The 20,770-nt window shown below is 37.5% G+C and overlaps 4 protein-coding genes across 4 annotated transcripts; all 4 read right to left on the bottom strand.

Moving 5' to 3' along the window:
* Window positions 1–1,231: 1,231 nt before the first annotated feature.
* LOC130434435 (phospholipase B1, membrane-associated-like) lies at window positions 1,232–3,746 on the bottom strand. Its single transcript, XM_056764600.1, has 7 exons — window positions 3,623–3,746; window positions 3,374–3,465; window positions 3,144–3,225; window positions 2,924–3,025; window positions 2,287–2,382; window positions 2,047–2,118; window positions 1,232–1,933 (listed from the first exon to the last, which is right to left on the bottom strand). Exons 1-7 carry the CDS (start codon window positions 3,653–3,655, stop codon window positions 1,775–1,777), a joined length of 636 nt encoding a protein of 211 aa, XP_056620578.1. The 5' UTR covers window positions 3,656–3,746; the 3' UTR covers window positions 1,232–1,774.
* Window positions 3,747–3,972: 226 nt separating this feature from the next.
* LOC130433950 (phospholipase B1, membrane-associated-like) lies at window positions 3,973–7,376 on the bottom strand. Its single transcript, XM_056763757.1, has 9 exons — window positions 7,319–7,376; window positions 7,003–7,067; window positions 6,801–6,891; window positions 5,379–5,437; window positions 5,072–5,139; window positions 4,846–4,889; window positions 4,589–4,709; window positions 4,359–4,410; window positions 3,973–4,101 (listed from the first exon to the last, which is right to left on the bottom strand). Exons 1-9 carry the CDS (start codon window positions 7,374–7,376, stop codon window positions 3,973–3,975), a joined length of 687 nt encoding a protein of 228 aa, XP_056619735.1.
* Window positions 7,377–8,344: 968 nt separating this feature from the next.
* On the bottom strand, window positions 8,345–17,085 carry sel1l (SEL1L adaptor subunit of ERAD E3 ubiquitin ligase). The gene is made up of 21 exons (XM_056764599.1): window positions 16,523–17,085; window positions 16,305–16,357; window positions 15,846–16,017; window positions 15,344–15,511; window positions 15,004–15,109; window positions 14,564–14,726; window positions 14,322–14,375; window positions 14,178–14,237; window positions 13,811–13,892; window positions 13,254–13,408; window positions 13,010–13,066; window positions 12,840–12,908; window positions 12,532–12,609; window positions 12,381–12,443; window positions 12,190–12,277; window positions 11,492–11,640; window positions 11,243–11,408; window positions 10,661–10,735; window positions 10,010–10,182; window positions 9,802–9,930; window positions 8,345–9,693 (listed from the first exon to the last, which is right to left on the bottom strand). Exons 1-21 carry the CDS (start codon window positions 16,590–16,592, stop codon window positions 9,487–9,489), a joined length of 2,337 nt encoding a protein of 778 aa, XP_056620577.1. The 5' UTR covers window positions 16,593–17,085; the 3' UTR covers window positions 8,345–9,486.
* A 351-nt stretch (window positions 17,086–17,436) lies between these two features.
* On the bottom strand, window positions 17,437–20,374 carry ahsa1a (AHA1, activator of heat shock protein ATPase homolog 1a). Its single transcript, XM_056764739.1, has 9 exons — window positions 19,909–20,374; window positions 19,284–19,474; window positions 19,118–19,200; window positions 18,912–19,029; window positions 18,739–18,827; window positions 18,460–18,585; window positions 18,233–18,334; window positions 18,076–18,127; window positions 17,437–17,907 (listed from the first exon to the last, which is right to left on the bottom strand). Exons 1-9 carry the CDS (start codon window positions 19,986–19,988, stop codon window positions 17,738–17,740), a joined length of 1,011 nt encoding a protein of 336 aa, XP_056620717.1. The 5' UTR covers window positions 19,989–20,374; the 3' UTR covers window positions 17,437–17,737.
* Window positions 20,375–20,770: the final 396 nt, after the last annotated feature.

Below are 20,770 nucleotides of genomic sequence, written 5' to 3'. Positions count from 1 at the left end.
GTCATGAACAGTAATTCATCTTTTTCATTAGTGTCTAATAAGGCAAATATTTATCCGATTTTAAATTTCCTATATCACATCTCAATGAGATTCTAATCAAGTGCACAATAAAGGGGAGATTGTGTTGGATTGGCTTCAGTGTTTGCCCTTTCTCAAATGATCGTTGAACTGTTTACTGTATCCAGGCCGCACCATCAAGATGAATAAAGAATCCTGTCACTCATTATAAACAATGGTCCGGTTCTAATAGAAAACAAACATCTCAAATATAAATGAATTGAAGTGATTCAATCCATGCAAGTTTAACTTAAATGTCAAACTAAATCAGATGATTGTGTTATCTCAATGCCAGACTTTAATCGAGTACTTGAAAGGTGTTATATTGAAGCCCTTGTGCATGAATCTGTGTCATGTAATTTGTTATACACAAAGTCTCCCAAAATATCAAATATATGTACATACTCCTGTTATTTCATAATATCGCAAATGTTAAGATTTTAATATTCTGTGCCAAATGTATGCACCTGATATTACTTTCAAATTAATTGCCAGTTTAAAAAACACTTTAAGTCTTGGGAACTGAAAACAGGCTGATTTTAGCAAGTCTGCCAGAGACTGACAGTTTTGAGGCATAACGTAGACCAAATCAAACAAGGTTAAAAAACAACCACATAATCAGACATCACTAAATATCCTTTCCTGAACAAAGCAAGCAAACATATGTTTTGATGCTGAGGGAGACAGCATTGTGACTTTGAAAATGCCTTGCATTAAAGTAGCTTTTACAGCACTGAAAATGCTTAATTATTATTACTTGACAACCAAAAAGGTCTGACAAAATTTCAACACATTTGTTGTGAATGTAAAGCTACTAAATACTGTAAGTGATGGAATTAAGCCATTTGCCTTTGCAACCCTGCCAACACAATATTCCTGCTGTACTGCTTGTTTTATAGGTTTAAATGACTTTGAATTGACTGTTTGAGTAACTGAATCAAGATCCAAGAACTTTTAAGTGCTGCATTTTAGCTAAAGAAGAACTAAAGCCTTTCAATTATAATGGTTCAAAAAATGACTTTTATTAGATCCTTTATTAAAAAGACTGTAAATAACTCGTAGCTTTTATGCACTAAACATATATTCAAAGAAAAATAAAGGTCAAAAATAAAAATGTGTCGCATAGAAAGGTTTATTTGAGGAGAATAACAGCACCTCTCATGTTCCAGCAGCCAAAGCAATTCACTTTTACTCTGGCCATTAAGAAACCTTCAAAGCATTTATTTTTTTATCATGCTCTCGCAAGCAAAGCAATCCTCACTCAACATTAAATTCCAGTATCCAGAGAGGCTAAATGAGTTTACAGTGTATCCTTTGGTCATTTTTGTTCAAACCAGTTTAAATTATCTTACACAATAACCTAAATTGATTATGGCTCCATTACACAGAGCTAAATGCGGCTATGCACCTGTCGTCGTGCTATTTCGGTTAACTATATCAGCAAAGGTTATCAGGTTAGCATATATTTTTCTATTCTGAGGTTTCAACGTTTCGCTTTCCATTGCTCACACAGAGCCATTTAAAAGAGTCTTCAATGCAATGATAGCATAATTTTGTTCTGGTTTACTCCGTTACCAGTTCTACAGATTATACCAAAGTCTCTGAATAGAACAACATTTGTTCAAAGCCCAAACAATGTTCAAAACAGTGATATCCATGCCAAGTAGAACATCGAGCTGGGCAGACATCATGTACCATGATACTCCATATGGACGTCCTACAAGGAGACCAGATTAACAGCCAACCAGAGTGGAAGGAAAGCCAAGACAAGCATGAGGTATAGAGATGCGAGTGTGATGCCAGCTGACTGGGGTATCTCAGGAAGCGCCGGATCAGTCTTTGAAGCACTAGGTCTGGTATAAATGTATGGATGACCCTGTGTTTAGTTTGAGCATGAGGAAAAATAACAAGTGAATCTAATCCTTCCTGTCATTATAAGGACATTTTAAGACAAATTGCATAAAAAGGACAGTAGTAATGATTTCTCACCACAGGGGGGCAACTGAGCTCAATAGGGTTCGAAAAGCTCTCCACCATGAACTTTTCCCCCTCAGGTTGAAACTTTCCACACAAATGAGAGATAAGATATTACTGGATAAATGCATCTGTTTAAAACAGTCTTAAGAGTAATGTAAATAGATTATGCAGCACATCTTGCATCTGTATGAAGCGGTTGAAGGCTGCTTTGAGGAGTTTTTTTTTAAAGTTAAAGAAATCAATATCATTTACCATGTTGTTCCAAAGTCCCTTGGCCAACTCCTCATGTCCTTTCATGGTAAAGTGGAAGCAGTCAGGAGTAAAGAAGCTCATGTCAATCTTCCCATTCTGACCGGTGAAAATGATATGGTAATGAAATCACACATAGCACACATTATAATAAAGAAGTGGAGGTTTAAAGATAAACTCTAGCCAAAAATGAAAATTCTGCCAAGAATTACTCCCCCCATGTTGTTACAAAACAGTATGCATTTCTTTGTTCTGATGAATATTTGGAAAAGTGTTAGCAACTGACATTTCTGGCACATCATTGACTGCCATATAGTAGGTAAAATTAAAATGGAAGTCAAAGGCGATCTAGAAATTTTTGCTTTACTAAATCCTGGAAAATATATGATTTCGTGTTCAACCGAACAAAAAAAAATCTTATGGTAGGCAATTATGTCCCAGAGATTATTCCAAACATATATCTTTGTGTTCATCGGAACAAAGAAATTTAAACAGGCTCGGAACAACTTGAGGGTGAGTAATTCATGACTGAATTTTCATTTTAAAGTATCCCTTTAAACTCAATGTGAGGTTAACAGCACACCTCCAATAGTTATAGTAATGAACAAATATGCTCTGTTATAGTTAACAGCCTTCTTACAGGGAGTCTTGGTGGATCGGCGTGTTTCAGAAATGGCTGCAAAACTATGGCAAAGTCATTCTTAAAGAAACGGTCACTGTACAATAGTTGCTCCAATGCTTTCTGAAAAAAAATACACAACATTGGGTTATTTGCATAATACAAAAAGCACAAATACCAAAATATTGGAGTAGGTTTATATGCAATTTTTATCGATATAAACAATGGTCAAAACAAACACCTGGAATTCCAGGTTGACTCCAATTAGTTCTTTCAGATCAGCAGATCCAGCGGCTGGCTTTACCAGACATGAGCAAAATGACCTGAAGTAAAACGATGACATATAACCATGTTATTATACATTATACATGACAGTGATGCTCTACAAATGTGAGATTCAAATATTTAAAAGAGTATTTAAAAGATTCAATGATTTGTATCCATGGCATCAAGTTTTTCCATTTCCTGAACCTTTGGAGCAGACATCCTGGGGTGGGCTTTTGTACCTCCCTCAGGGTCTCCATGGGCAATATCTGAACCACATTCACTATCATTCGAGGAACCTGCACAGAAATGTTTTTGTTTCACTTTAATTGCATATTAATTGACATAGACTAAAATCACATTCAGTTTCATTTTAATTCATCAACCCGAGGTTAATTACTGTAATAAAAAAGCCAACACTAAACATCTGAAGAGAATCTGAAAGCCTGCTAATACCTCATTCCTGAGCATTTCCAAGGACACCGTCATGTAATGGACAAAGTTCTCCACTGAAAAGAGGGACTGTATGCATAAATAGAGGAAATAAATTTAGTTCTTTTTGAAAACACTCCTACAAGACTGAATTCAAAAGAATGGTCACTAAATCATTTTGCTAGCCTGGAGATGCTGCTTTTCAAAGAGTGAACCCATTTTAAATCACGCCACTTCACAACAATAAAACACATCCGTATGACATTAATGATTATCTCTACAATCATCTTTATGTGTTCAAATTCAATGAAAATTTTGTTTTAGATCCCAGTTTGACATTATGAACAAAATTTGTCAATACTGTAGAAGATTCTTCACTCTGCCAATAGATTTGTCCAGAAAAACAGCTTTGTAAGCAATGCCTTGTCTTTGCAGTAATCACAGATGTCATTCATCCCAATTAGAATGGTCAAGAGTTTCCAGTCTTCATCAAAGTTAATTTTCTGTAGCAAAAGATGTAAGGTCAAAATGATTAAAGTAATATAATTCATACAACAATTAAAGCAGAATTGTTTGTACAAAGTAAATGTACAAAGAACAGTGAAAAGTAAATGTACAATGTACAGTACAAAGTAAAATGTTCAGTTTTAGTTACAAAATACACAGAAGAGAAAGATACCGTGTTTTGGAAACAGGATATTCAAAAGCACAGAAAAAATATAATCAACTAAAATGTAAAGGAAATGTAAGTACTTCTTACCTCATACGTTTTCAATGTGTCAATCAAATGCCAGACTTGTTCAGGTAGATTACTAAAAAGAGAGGCAACATTCAATTATTAACTGATTGTCCATAAAAAAGCCAAAGTTTTTTAAACAAAGTTTCATGTAAAAATATATGATCTCCATGGCAGCCAGGACATTTTTTCATTTTTTCTGTTTGTTCTTATAGCAGTTTGAGAAGAATGACTGGTGATGTACTGGCATTTACAAGGTATTATGTCCGGTTACGGCCAGGTTAAATCCTGTCTCACACAGAGGAGCTGGGGTTCCATGGACTGTCTTGGCTGGGGCAGGTCCCACTACATTTGGGTTGAAGAGTCGAATGATGTCTAAATCAAGAGCACAGAAGAGTCCTGATCAGTTGCTTGAAAAGCAAACTGATTCTAATTCACTTTGACTGGTATTTCGCAACTAAACTATGAATATGGTTAATGCAGAATATGACTGATATAGGTAATGGCATACTTGCAAGTGTAATGACATCTTGAAAGGATCCATAACCCCCAATGCTGTTACGTTATCCAATCACAATGAAAGACACATTTTGTTAGCAAATCTTCCGGTATCATCATTATTTTATTAGAATTTCAACAAATATAAGCAATACAGCATGATATCTATTGACTTTTCACTTTCGAAAAGCAGAAAAACAAACAAATGGGTAGTATCAATATTAACAGAAAACGTTTACCTCCATGACACGTGTCGAAATTCAATAGGTATGCCAAGAACTGTTGTCGCATTTGCACCAATGGCTGTCTTCAAGTGAATAAAAAAACTGTCAAAATCATTATTATCGTTTATTATTTTCAACTCCATTGCTGTGTCTGCGATTTTTCTTTTGTACCTGTTACCTGGTCAACCTGTTAACGCATTTCACCTCATGATTCATTGTTATTAAAAGACAATAGAATATCTTAAATTGTCAGTTTACAAATGAATGGTGTCCATTAACTATGGATTAATCAGAACGAGGAATGGTAAATAAATGCACTCACTGTCAATGAATCCCCAAGAGCAGCAATCACTTTAATATCGGCCGCCTTCACCCGCTCAACTAAAGAGAGACACAATAAAAATCTTATAAAGAATTAGTTCAATAGTGTTGATCATATATAAAGGCACAGCATTTAAAGTGATACTCCACCCAAAAATGAAAATTCTTTCTTCATTTACTTACCCTCAAGTTGATTTAACCTATATAAATGACTTTGTTCTGCTGAACACAAAGGACACACAGCTTTCAGTTCTAGGACATCATTGACCACCATAGGAAACATTTAAATGGTAGTCAAAAGTGCCCGAGGACTTTTTGCTTCCCTAAATTCAAAACAATATTGCATTTTGTGTTCAACAGGACACAAAATATTAAAAATATATATATGGGTCAATGACAAATAAGAAAATGTCAGGTGGTGCGACCATATATTAATTTAAAATAATATACATTTAATGTATTTAGCACTGAGTATTTTTCCCCTCATATATAAGAAATTTAACATAAAATCATGCCAAAATATTTTATTAAGAATTTTATTGAGAAAATTAACATTTATTTCTCAGTTTTGTTCTCTGTTTGTATGTTCGGACGGTCGCACCACCTGACATTTTTGGTCTTTCAAACACCAAAACTCAAAAAATCTATTGAATTTCAATAAAATGAAAAGGGTTTCTTATAAAGGACATATTGTAGATCCATTTGATATATGACATGTATTTATTCAAATTCTTTTTAGGAAAATAATGAATTTGGACACAAAAAATACATGTCACGTCATTGACCCATATATAAGAGAATAAAGAAATGTATACAGGTTTAGAACAACTTCAGGGTGAGTAAATGGTGACAGAATTTTAATGTGTGGGTGAACTGTCGATTTAATTTTGGCCGCTAGAGGTCGCATCTTTAAAACAACAACAAATGCGTATCATGGTGGCGCTGTGTGAACGAGCGTTGAATGAAACCGACGAGGGACGTTACGTTGGATAAAATAAACATTTCTAGGATATTAAACATTGTTGGAAACACCTAGGATCATGTTAGTACACAAGTGAACAAAATATACAACACATTGATAATGTTTTTAATGCAGAAACCTATCGATGACATATCGCTGCTGTCCTTCTGAAACCTCGTAACGTTATAGGCCTATTTTATGATTCTTTTTTTACCATAAATCTTTATTAATCGTCACCTTTTATGTGTGCAATGATCTAACTAGAAAATATTAAAAAGTGCTTGACAACTTTGACAACACAGATCATTTAAAAAGAATGAGAAAAACAGTGAATTTGTACATAGGCCTACAAGGTTTTGTTAGGACAGCGACAATATCATGATTTAAGATCAGTAATGCATTCACTACAGACAATGTGAACCATAAACAAAAGTTCAAAATACTGATCCTAGACCAGTCTACCTGAGGTGGGCACAGAAGAGGAGGGGCTCATGTCAGGACACATGAATAGTGGATGTTTGAAACTGATTGGCCTTGTTTTCTCAGGAAACTCCTGTAACAATTGTTACATGAAACATAAATGTTATAACCACCACATTCTGCATCGCAACCAATGACATACCGGCACGTAAACTTGCTTGTGTGATGACCATCACTTCCTCACCTTCTTGAGAGCTTCCTTGCTGTTGTGACTTAGTCCTTCTTCATATTCCAGCCTCCATTCGTTCCCTTGAGAAAAATGTTAAGACCCAAAAGTACTGTAGACTTTAGACGGATCAGAAACAGAGTAGGAAACAGATTTCACGGTCAGATTCTGTTGACAATGAAATGCCGAGCACTACCAAAGTGGTCTGCGTAAAACTCCTGCTCCATTACTGATATCATTCAGTCTCGCTATCAATATCCTTTCAGGAGCTCACACATGTAACGTGGGCTTTGGAGCTCATGTCATCCCAGCTCTGGATGCATCCAGCACTTACCTTTGACAGGGCAGAGGGATAGCAAACAAGTTGCCACGGCAAACAAAAGCCACTCCATGGTGGAGCGTTTCCAAGCGGGCTACAATGGACGTGTGTGCAGAAAGAACAAGGCCATTATATCAGTGCCCTTTTATTTCCCCCACGCAAAACAGCTGAGTGACGAAGTTCAGGACCCACAGTCACATAAAGCACGGTCCAGGCACACATACGACTGCCAGGGGGCTGGTGACCATTCACAATTGCAGCAAGCTTTAACAGAAACCATGTAGCACAGGGGCCTGGGAGAAACTGACTCACAATTCCACCAGAGAGCAATGAACATACAAGTATTTTGGTTTATGTGGCGCATCATGCAAATAACACTTGTAGGTCTAAGCCAATGGTGCTGTGAGTCATTTTATGGAGGATTTATTTACAAAGATACAATATATTATAGTTAACTATGTCTTCAGAGGTGTATAAAGACCTTACATAATGAAGCATTATGTTTTTATTACCTTAGAATGAGCGTTTTCTATCTACATACACCCTTGCATGGAATTCACCATGTTGTTTCTACAGTTGGGCTAAATGGATTAACTGCTCTACAGAGTGTGTTTTGTAATTACACTCTCTGCTTTGGCAAAGAAGCGGAAAAAAACATGAAGACATCTTAGTGCCGTGTCAGCCACCGTAGTGCTTCGAAAGATAGGGCGAAGGGGTCGGCTAGATGCTGCTAAATTTCCTACCCTGGACCTTTTAAATGGCAGGTTATCAAAAAAGAACGATTCTGTCCTTATTTATTTAGTCATGAGTGAGAACATGAGGCTTTCTTTCACAAAACACCAAAGCAGATGTTTAGCACAATGTCCATGATGCAAGACACAGCTGTGGTCACCATTCACTTACCCCTTACAAAATTTACTCAGTTATTCTGACAAGTTTTATCTGAGGAAAGTCATGGGTTTGAAATGAGAACGAGTAAACTCAAGACAGAATTTTTCTTTTTTTGCTAATTTGCCATTAAAATAGGAAATCACATGCAGCTGTGAACCCATCGTTTTTTTATTAGTCATTTATAAACATAGCAATTTTGAAAACGAAATAATTGTCTTTTTATAGTCTCGTGCTGTGTTATTTTTGCATTATGATGGGTTTTAAGAACATGGAAAAAAATAATATGTTATTTTTATTTATACAATTCCAAACCATTGCTGAATAAGTACAACTATGCAAAAACAGGCAGGTGTTCTGGCGAATCTCTTCGTAAAAAACACTCTAGTTTCTCATCTTACGCCCATATCTTTTCTTTACAAATCTTCATGCCAAACATTGCAGTATTGCTATATCACCTGAAACGACAGCCATCTTTCATTCTAGACATGCTCACAATGTAAATGATCTGTACTATTTTTTCCTCTAAAGTGAGAGTTTGTACATCAACAGCCACATACTGAAACAAAATAATCGCTTCAGATTTCAGAGTTGCAGACATTACACAATAATAATCAAGGAGTTAGAGACCATTCGATCCCTGTAGCTACGAAAAGAACTAAAAAGGGGATGTAATGCAAAACAAGTTGTATTATAGCCAAACACAGCAACCCTTTCAACAGTTAGAATCTTTATTCTCTGTGTGCGAAGGAAGAAAAAAATATAAACCCCCTTTCTGGAAAATTTTAACAACTCCAGATATTAGTTTTTCAACAAATTGAAATTTACTGGACAACAGCTATAAGAATGGAGGCATGATGTCCAAATTAAGATTTGTACCAGGCTTAATACTAACAAAAGAATCTGAATGGGTTGCACAGAATCAACAGGTTCTCTCCTTGGCGTTTAGCACAGTTGAAAGCAGAAAGCACAACTACTATAATTCATCCAGCGATGCTGTCTCTTTTTCCCCCACATAGTGAGCGTTGATTTGCACAAATGTTATTCCACCTGGCAAAACCCTGAGGTGCACATTTAAGATATCGTACAAGCTCTCGTTTTCCTGAAGCTGAAAAACTAGAGAGCGTTGGACAGGGCAGCATAAAGAGCCCAGAGAGCTCTTAAGGTTTTTTTAAGATTAAAGACCACAGCTGGGTGAAGGTGTTAGTGGCTGTCCTAGAGAGGGGAGAAACTAGTGGGCCTCATTTCCTTCAGTCTTAGTCCAAGTAGTCACCCTCACCCTGATCCCAGCGCTCTCATTGTTCTTCAGGTTCTTCGGCAGGCTGCTCAGGTTGACCGGGGGGTCTAGGGGGTGCCGGCGGTGCTCTGGGCATGGCTTGGTGCTGTCTCTGCCGATACGCTATTACTGTGCCCAAGAGCAGAGCAATGACGGTCATGAGGTAGAGATCCCACTCCGGACCCAGTAACTGATCAAGATCCAACTGAGATGCAAGCTCCTTTAGCTGGAGAGTACAGACGCATGTTATTAACTTCCTGACAAAAAAACAAAACAGTCCACACACCACTGAAATGAAAGTGACTGACCATCCTCATGGACAGAAGTTACTTACATTGAGATTCTGTGTGTACTGTAATGCATAGACGAGGCCTAGTTTGCACAAAGCTAGGAACACAGGCACCTGGGCGTCAGGACTGGCCTCTGCAGCCATGTCATAGAAACGTTTAGCCAGATGAATGTCCTACAAAGAAACAAAAAGAAGGTAAGGGCATTGTTTCTGTGTAAACATTGCTTCAATGTGTATGTAAATATGTGCACACCTGTTTGATACCAAGGCCCTTCTCATGCATATAGCCCAGGTTAAACATGGCCTGTGCGCTGTGCTGTTGTTCAGACGCCAGACGATAATGAATGACTGCAGTCTCATAGTCCACATCAGTGCCATAGCCATAGAAATGATAGTCCCCAAGCTTAATTCTGGCCACTGTGTAGCCTGTGCACAAACAGAGAGACCGCTATCGTGATTTATCCAAATCCAATCATAAAATTACTGTCAGAGTCGCTGCTTTTCTTTTTCCAAAAGTGAAAGTAAACTTTTTTCACTAAGACCGTCTGAAGATCTACCTCGCTTGTGCAGCATGTTATCAAAACTTCAGGAGACTTTAAATATCTTCTTAAAACGTTTTATTTTAGGATTGCTTTTACTTGATAAGATTATCTGGGGGTTTTTTTGTATTTTTTTTTTTTTTACAAATTGTGTTGTTTTCCCTGATGTGATGTCTGCAGTGAAGCACTTTGAGAAAACAACTTTGAATGCTATACAAAATAAATAAATAAATATTATTATGATGATGAAGAAGATGATGATGATGAAGAAGAAGAAGTACTGGCATCGCAGGGTGATTAACAGTAATATCATCAAATCAAACACTTGCTTGTGTGACAGTATGGGTTAAAGCAAACAGTCAAACCTTGGGCAGCTGCTCTTGTCCAGTGAAGCAAAGCTCGTGGGTATGTCTCATTCTCATTGAAGATCTGTGACCCCCCTGTTAGAGACACACAGAGTAAGATATAGGTTGTTAAATGCTAGCATAAATTGTCCAATGCAGCCGTGCATGTCTGCATACTGAACTAAACTTCCTCCTCCACCCCGAGCTCCACCTCAAGTCTATAGATCTGTGATCTAATCTGATATCTGTTTTGTGATGAAACAGTATAGCTTTATTTTATAATTCTTCAGAGTGTTTCGCCTTGTTTACAACAAATACATGTTACATTTTGTCAGCTTCAATTATGTGTTATGCATGGTTACCAGATCTGTTGTGTTACCACAAAGGAGGTAAAATTTAATAAAAAAACTGAATTGCATATAAAATGCTGTTTAATGCAACATCATGCGTTTGTGATGAATTTCCAAAAATTATGTGTTTTAAAGGGCAGAAAATAAAAGTGTTAAAAGAAAAAGTCTTCTAAAACAGTTTCCATAAGACCCTGAAATATGCCAATATGATGGCTCTGGTTCCCCCTGGTGGAGGGGTAGACCACTGACTCACTCTGGTCCAGAATGAATGCCACGTTGCTCTGAGCGACCTCATAGCCCTGTTCAGCCAACAGTAGATACTGAATCAGAGCAGAGTCCAAATCGCCCTCCTTAAAACTTCCATATGCTGCCATGAGTCTCTCAGACCAGCGACCCCGCTCACAAACATTCTTGAAGAGCTGTTCTCACAAAACACACGCATCATCTCAACCGAGAAAAGGCTTTATAAAAGACGGTAGACCAACACAGAATAATGTCTTACCTCCACTGCGGTGTGGCATGAGCGCATGACTCCAGTGCCCGTCGCGTGCATCTGGGCTAAATTATAGAAGGCCAGGATGTGACCCGCTTGAGATGCCAAGTTAAAGAATTTAAGGGCCTGCTTATAATCTCGCTTAACACCAATGCCATCTAAAAGAAGGAAAAAAGAAGGAAAATTCGCACATGTACTTTTCAAACTCTTCAAACACCCACCACCAGAAGTGATTAAGACAGTTCTCAGTTCAATGTTTGTCAAGATCATGTCAAGGCAGAATGCAGGTGGGAGTTTGTCATGGTAACAATTGCCTAGGCAACCATACCAAGAGCAGTCTGCAGCGATTTAAGATAAAAATAAGATATCAAAAGGCATGGATGAACAGGGAGCTAGAAAGATAGACAGGAAAGGTCTACAGGAAACCTGAATTGAGATTTTGTAACATTTTGTATTCATTTAAGAGCGCTACAGCCAGTTATTAAGTGGTAGATTTATGCGTTAATAGGTCAAGTGATAATTTGAGTGGAAATTCTTGAATGATTGTGATCTGAATCTGATAAAAATATCCTAAATTCAAGGATGCATAGATATTGTGAAGAAAAACCTGCATCTTAATATTCCCAATAGCTTGCCTATTTCTCCTTGTGCAGAAACATCAGGAAAAAAACACAAACATTCACATACATTCTCTAACACACGCTTACTGTAGTACATGGTTCCCAGCTGTAGCTGTCCATCCACCCACCCCTGTTCTGCGGCTTTCTGAAAATACTTCAGTGCCAGGTCATAGTTCTGAAAGAACCAAAAGAAATATTAACAAAAAGCATCTTTTGATGTCACACAACTACCAGAATCATTATGTGCTTAGGAAGTGTTTCTAAAAAAAAAAACACACCACAGGAGCACCCCTTCCATAGAGGTAAGCCATACCAAGGCCACTCTGGCCAACTGGGTTACCCTAAGAAATGTAAAAAGGCGTTTGAGTTAGGGGAGAACTTTTAAAGACAAATAGCAGTGGTGAATCTTGAGGGACAAGAAATTCTAACCAAGTCTGCAGCCTTTTTGAAATAATAGAGAGCGGTCTCGTTGTTTTGATGCAAATAATCGCTGCCTTCAGAGTACATCTAAAACAGGAGAATCAGAAAGAGGTTAGACAGATGGCAAAGATGAAGATCTATGCGACAAGAGCAAAATATTTATGCATTTGACATAAATGCACTTTTATCAGAAGTGTATTCAAGGAATGCATTTTTATCACGACGTGTGTCCCCAAGACTTTTGTTTGTTTTCAGTTGAGGTTTCAGCTACATTACAAAGAAGAAGAAAATAGGACACCACACAAAAATCAACACACCTTTCCAAGGAAGGCCATTGCATGTGTGTTCCCTGCATTTGCTGCTTGGTTAAAGTACTCATATGCTCGCTGAAAATAAACGACAAAAAAAACATTTCAAATCAGAACTTTGAGGAAATGGATAAGAGTTTAGCCTTAAAAATTCATGAAAAACTAAATAAAATAATCACCTGATGGTTCTGTTCTACACCTCTACCTCCGTGCAAATGAAGCTGGCCCAGCCCCACCTAAAAACACATTATAATCATTACAATAAATTTCCTGGAAATTCACAGGCGGATCAAAATGTCTCATAATAAACAAATGTATACAAAATAGTTGTGATGACTTCACAATGCCAACCTTACAATTGTAAATCAACCACAGGTGGAAATCCTTGTAACATTTGCTCGACTTGTCTTGGTTTTACTATACCTGGGCTTGTACATCTCCTTTCTCAGCTAAGAATTGATAGTACTGGATTAAATCCTCCTCTAGCATTCCACTGCTAGAACCAGGATTTTCCACTTCATCTAAGAGACGGATCCGCTGTACTGCACTGCCCCCTGTCAGGGACACATCGCTGGCCACTAACAACCAACAAAAAACAAACAGACCATCTTAGGCTGCTTTACCATTACATACAGACCTCAATCAACACGGAGTTAAGATCTAATCTGACATACATTTTTGCTTTAACTGTTGAACTGTAAATGTCTGGATTGTGTTATGACTATTGATTGGACATACCTGTAGATATAACTATAACTTCATATAAAAGGCACGTAAACTAATTTTTTTATGTTTGTAAAGAAAGAAAAAAAATGACATAGCATAGCCACCAACATTGAAAAGCATTAAGATATAATGTGCATCTCAATCAGCTTCCTAAATCACAATCCATTTTATTGTGTACACAAATCTGATTCCAGGACACATCCTACCCATGTGGTGACCACATTTAAGCATGAATGCAAAATGTGATGCTTTACCGTGATTGGCCACCAGTCTGTAGTGAGTGAGAGCAGATTCACAGCTCTGAGGAACCCCAACACCTCCCCAATATCTGTAGCCCTGAAAGAAGTGCATTAAGGAGATTTATCACGTAGGACTGAAAGAACAGCATACATGCACGTATACCGTTACAAAGGCCAGAGAATAAGATACTCCATCTATGGTGTTAGTGTCTGTTCAGATCAAGGCTTGTTGATACACCAAACTTGATGTAAGTAGCACAGTCATGAGAGTTGACATACACGCTAAATAAGTAATCAAGTGTAGTTTCCTGCCTCAAACTATATCCAACCTTTCCAAAAATAAATCACTTATTCAAAACATAGGACAGAGGATTCTTCTTACCAGAATCATGTGTGCTACCAGGTTTCCACCTAAAGCTCCAAAGGTGTAGTACACCAATGCCTGAAATTATGTAAAAGAGTATCTTCGTTCAAAATAAGTTCATATTATAATGAGTATGCTTTGCTATATAAAGAAATTAAATACCTTTGCTTGACTTGAGTTCACACCTAATCCTGCAGCATACAGGAAACCAAGTGCCTGAGAATTGAATAGTCCTTATTAATAATGGTAAAACAGAAGTGCGTTAAAAAAAATATCACTTGTTATAGACAACATCACTACAAATATTGATCAAATGTGTTGTTCTTTCCAGCTTCCATGAATCATAAAAGCACTGATATCAGTTTTATTATAGAAAACAACTGTTGGACAAAAAAAGTAATTACTGTCTGAGCCTTAGGGGATCCATCCAGTGCCAGTTTCTCAAAGATCTCCTTAGCCTGAGGAACGCTCTGGGGTAAATAGTCTCCAAACAACATGGCATATGCCACCTTCTCCATGGCCTTGACATGACCCCTCTCAGCAATCTTCAAAAGTTTTTCATACAACCTGTAAAAGAGAAAAGAACATAACTTCAACCATTTTCAACATTAAAACAGAGTCTGTGCAAATGTGACTATGTAGATTTTATGTGTACAGTTTACGGCCAATTGACACATTAGACAATTTCATCAACTTTCATCAGCCGAGTCAAATGTATGTCATTTGAATGGATGTCCACTGTAGTAAACACAGTGTATCATCATGTATCAGGGGTTTGTGTATTTGCTGACAGAAATCATCAAAACAGTCAAGAAGCAAACAAATAACAGGAAATAACGCTCACTCCTTCTTCTGGCTCTTTCTGTTGGTGCCATTTATCATCTTAATTGTGGTTTGGTACTGTTTCTCAGCCTCTTCCATCAATCTCCTCTGCTCAGACTGCTCCAGCGCTATGAGGTGAAGACACAACTCTCACATTAGGAATGGCAACTTCTCAACTCATGCCTGATTTTATCAAAGCAGGTATTGATGAAACTCTTGTTATATGTAGGCTAAATGCCGAAGAACAGCAGATTATGCAAGAACATAAACTGGTATCAAGTAAGCACACAAAAGCAACATTCTCTTAATGTGTAAAGAAATCTTTCATGAGTTTATGAGATCTTTCATTTCTGCTCACTCACTTTCACAGAAGCCCCACTTCTTATCAGTGTTGTAGTTATAGGTTGTGGCGCACCACAGCCTCCCATCCTCTCTGCCCTCAGTAGTGCAATCAGAGAACTCTTTCTCTTGGAACATAAAGGGAAAGATACATGGTTCCCCAGAGGCTGTGCCGCCATTCACCACCGGAACTATGGAATATGACGGACACCAATGGAAAAATGTTAGATTAACCAGGCACGTTCACAAACTACACACGTGAACACGTGGCTTAAAAAGGTTTCTTTACTACAAGCTCACAAGGAACTAAGGAACAAAACATCTTCTGCCTTTATGCTAAGATCTAACTTCTCAGAGACATAAGAGCCTACCGGAGCTAAATATTGGCAACAGAGCAAGAGTAAATAATTCTGACATTCATAGACAAATCTAACCACAGAGAATTTGAAATTACGTCTTATTCAGGAAGCACCTGCAAACCTCACAATACCGAAACTAGAAGTCAGCCCACCTGGGTCTACTTACCCTCCTTACGATACTCCTTTGCTGGAGGGGGCTGACTTGGAAGATCTTCTTTTTCAATGCCCTCAACCTCGCTCTCGACACTAGTATCTGTTGTGCTTCTCTCAGTCTGGGCATGTTTAGGAACGTACGCCTGACCTGCCATAATTCTGGATCCACCATTATCATCTGTGCTCTTATAATGACACAAAAGAAAGTAAAACAAAGCAGTGATTAAAGTGAAAGTAGACTGGTTTACACATTTGAGCCCCATCATTCTATTATTAAATGCCATTTTGTGTGTTTGCATTAATGTTTTAAGAAACTAGCCAATTGCAGTTGAAAACATATGGGACACAATACATGTGCCTTAAGAGTTATTTTTAGATGAAACTGCTAATGACGAAATCCAACTCACTTCGCTGATGCACAAGCATAAATGACATAAATCTAAAAATGTGACATATACTCATGCTGTATTACCTGAGACTGACCATCCTCTGTGACACCATCATTCCTATCATTCAAAGGAATATCTGCAAATATAATCCAATGCATTAACAATAAATCATGCATTTAAGGTTTTTTTTCAGTTAATTTAATGTCTAAAAACACAAGTGACATGCTTCAGTTTAATACAGGGCTAAATTCTTAGGTCCCCCAGCATTGACTTAATGTTATAAACAAACACTTGGACTTACCAGCTGTCACTTGCAATATCACAACCACAGCCAGAATCAGGACCACACAAGCCTTCCTTGTAGGTTTCATGTTGAAACAAGGGGGACGACCAATAATCTGACTAAATTAACCAACTAACTATCTAGACATCTAACGTTAGTCGAGTGAACTGCACATGACTGCATAACGTCAACCCACACTAGCTATAAAATCAGACCAGCAAGCCGCTCAGCAATAAACTTCTGCGAAGACACCGCACATATTAAAATGAAACAATCCATTCGCACTACAAATCAGACATTAACCTGACCACAGAGTCCATTCACATTAGCAGCTAGCAGCCCTGCGATACTAGTGACAGCCTGCAGCTAGCACAGCTAAACAAACACATAAAATCACACACTTCTCAGAGCCTAATAATGTGGCAGTCGCAGACTACGAAAATACTTCAAGACAATATCCGGAATAATGTTTCCAAAGCAACTCAAATAAAAATTGGAAGTTCAAAACAGTAATAATAGTTTAGCCGTCGTTAACGTTTCTTATGTTTCAGCATATTCCTGTATATACCGAGCGACCCCCTATTTCCTAATCCGCCACGGATTCACCAATCAAGATACAGTACCATAGGCAACAGCCAATCGCTGAACTTCCCGAGAAAATTGACCAATCGGATGCGCACACACAATAGCAGTATGGCGTTTACGGTACGCGAATGGAGCAGATGTGAACACGACAGCTTGCAGGATGTGGGAACGCCTTTAACAGCTGACCGTCCTTCCGCAGTGTACAGTAAACATACAGTAAACTGATGTGTTATGTTTTACCATTAGATTTTTTATCAAAAAATAATAATAGTTTTTCATTTTTAGACCTCATTTTTGAAGATTTTTGAATGATTTGCGGGTTCAATAACTTGAAAAAGAGAGAAACGTTTTTCGTTTTTATAAAATGAATTGATATTTTATTCTTATTAAATTCTTGCAAAATGTATAACAAGCAAATATATTTTCAAAATGCTGTTTTTTTCATTCTCCATGTCTGGCATTTCCATGACATATAAATAATATAGCATTCAGACATACATCTTATATTCAAACACAACCTAACATATGCAAAAACCCAGAAAAAAACCCAGAGGCACCAATTTTCTTAGTTTCATAAAGACGGCACTGGTGTGCAATCTTTTGCATTTCCATGTTTCTGAGACATCGTGATCATGCTGTAGCATTGGTTTAAAGTCGTGCTCCATAACCAAATGTCTGTTTAATGGCCTCAAAATAGTATCTTTGCCAGCCCCCCTTCATTCTTTCCTCCTCGTTGCTAGGAACTCCTTTGGCCTCCAGAGTCAACTCTGTCTCATTGCCTCGATCCACAAAGTTTAAAGTGACAGTTGCTGTATGTCCTAGGGGAGAAAATAAAATAAATGCAACAGTGAAGAGCACTGACACCAAACAGTCAAATTAAAAGAACAGTCACTAAAATCACATTTATCACATCTCATATTGTTCCTAAATAAACAGAAAATAAATTATAGAGAATGTTTTTTATTTATAAGTTAAAACTTATGTACCAGCTGGCCAGGATGAAAATCTCCATTTCATGACAATTTTCTGATCGGTAATCTAAAGAAGAAAAGGCAAGAATTCCACAGATAATACTAAGAAAAGGATACTTTAAAAAACACTTTTTTGAGATGATTATTTTGGATATTTAAACGTTTATTTTACCAGTTCTGCAAATTGTCCATGCACATTTCCTTCCAGCAGCCGAAACGTGCCACCCGGGCACCCATCCACAAAAGCAGCAAGGTGAGTAAACGCTTGTACCATCTATACCAATAAGAAAGTGATACGCAATAGATGAGCTCAACCTCACAGTTCATCTTTCAAGAAAAAAAACACTAGTCATGTTACTCTTTAATTGTTTTTGTATATGTATTTGAACAGATTCTTACCTCTTGGGTTATGAAAACCCTGTACAACTCTTCTGGTGAGGTAAGGAAAGTGTCTTTTAGAGTGAACATTACTGTTGAAATTTTGACACCACTGGTGGGAGTGTTAGTTGTGGTGGATGACCCAGTCTGTGGAGAAAGAAACATATTCAATGTTGATACCGTGCCAACATACTAAAAGTATAGGCCCTAGATATTTTTTTATAAAAGTATGTTAATCTTTCAATTCACACATTCAATACAAAGTGGAATTAAGACCAGCACATTTCTGTCAGAACTTGCCTGGGTTTTATCCAGCTTCACCTTTGCCTGTGACTCTTTTTGTTTACTTCGTTCATCTGCTGTTGGTAAAATCATACCCTGAGAGAATTCTGTTATAACAAATTACAAGAACACAGTGGTTAATTTATACAAAAAACAGTTAGATATTAATAAGAATGTCTTAGAGCCCTCACCTGTTTTAAGTTGTTTCACATAGTTACCCAGGGCCATTCGGATCTTTTTGACTCCCAGCTTCCTCATGAGATCAGTCAAAGGTGTGATTGGTTGGTCTTTACAAGCTATAACACAGATCTGTACAATAAAACAGAAATAAACGTTTCATGCAGTTAGTGCTTTTGTATACAAAGTGTTTTATTGGAGTAGCAAGGTGTTTACTTACATCTAAGTCATCCATGTCATTTTCGTCAGAGAGATTTGGTATTTCAACAGTGCCTTTATATTTGATTCCCTTTTTATTTGTTCCTGAAGTACAAAACATTGCATGAAAGTGAAAAATGTTTCAAATGCTTTGCTTAGATGAATATTGGTGTTTTCTGTGTACCCACCAGTCCATGTGGCTTTTACATTCCACTCATAGAAGAAGATGAGTTTCCCCTTGCGGTTATTGATGGAGGCCTCGCCGTCTATATTGCTGACGTCTGTGATTTCGCACAAGCCTTCTTCACCTTCTACTCGAATTCCAAGGAGGAGGCTATTAATAACATCTTGAGACCAGCTTGTCACATCTCTCTCTGTCCTATAATAAGATTTTAGAGAATAAAATAGATCACAATTCCAGAAAAAAGCAGGTTCTCCTTTTCTTGTACATTAGAAGGCTACAAAATACATATATTTAGTTTTAATCAAATAAATTTGTCAAATGCATGTCTAAACTCATAGGTCTTCGTTTGCTTTTCAACAGAGTACAGAGTCTAATTCTGTCACACATTCATAAACGTCCAAATATAGACCAGCACATTCAACAACTGGACATTCCAGAGACTTCGTACAAACGCTGGAAAAACTAAATATATTATAAAACTTATAAGTATCTCCATTTTTTTTGCAAATAAAACTACACGTATTTCGTCTTAATTTGGTGTACACCAATTTTCAAGAACATGTTCTGTGCCACAAATTTGATGATACCCGGCAAAAATGAATGATAAGCTATACGCATTCGTTACCCACCAGTGCCAGTTATTGACATTCGTCGCATCTGCTCTTTCTTCCACAATCCAGCGTGGGTCTCCCTCTCCCCACTTGGCCATGACAAAATTTGTTGAAGAAAGGTACACTGTTTAATCCGATAAACTACCGGTGTGCCGTTTGTAGCGCAGCGACTGACGTAAAACTGCGAGTAACAGGACAGCTGTATGCCGTAATAAAAGCGCAGATGATCCACATGGAGCCACGGAAACCCTGCAAAGTAAAGGACCACTAAACAAGTATCTAAACCGACAAACAACTCTGCAGCAAATTGGGAAATATCCGATGTGGGTTAGTTTTATAAGCCTATTTAATGGGCATGTATGGAGTTGTTGTCCGTGTAACTACTAGTGGTCAGCTTTCCCTACCAGACCTTTTTAAAGCCCCCAAGAAGTTACCGGAACTAACTCTGGAAACGAGAACAGCAGGACCCCCTTCTTGGAACAGACCGTCTTGTCAAAAGGGTTTTCATTACCCTGCTCAATCCTTCTCCATACATCTCGTCTTTCAACTCTTATATTTACATTTACGCATTTGGCAGACGCTGTTATTTTTTATTTTTTAAATGTATCCTATACATTTTACACAGGTATTTGCAACCCCCCGAGATCGAACCCACAACCTTGCGTTGTTAACACAATGCTCTTGCCACTGAGCTACTAGAAGACTCTTAATCCAAAATCTCGGACAAAGTAACACTGGTTGACATTTCAAAACTATAAATATTCATACACTCAAAACTATCTCAAACTAATGAATTTATACACAGCAGTTTAACCATATTCAGTAACGAAAAAATACGAATTTTTGCATAATTTTCGTTCAAAACTAGATTCTTAATAAT

The sequence above is a fragment of the Triplophysa dalaica genome, chromosome 13 (genome assembly GCF_015846415.1).
Source record: "Triplophysa dalaica isolate WHDGS20190420 chromosome 13, ASM1584641v1, whole genome shotgun sequence".
NCBI lineage: Eukaryota > Metazoa > Chordata > Actinopteri > Cypriniformes > Nemacheilidae > Triplophysa > Triplophysa dalaica.
The sequence above is the reverse complement of the archived record's forward strand: the minus strand, read 5'-3'. Positions and strand labels throughout refer to the sequence as shown.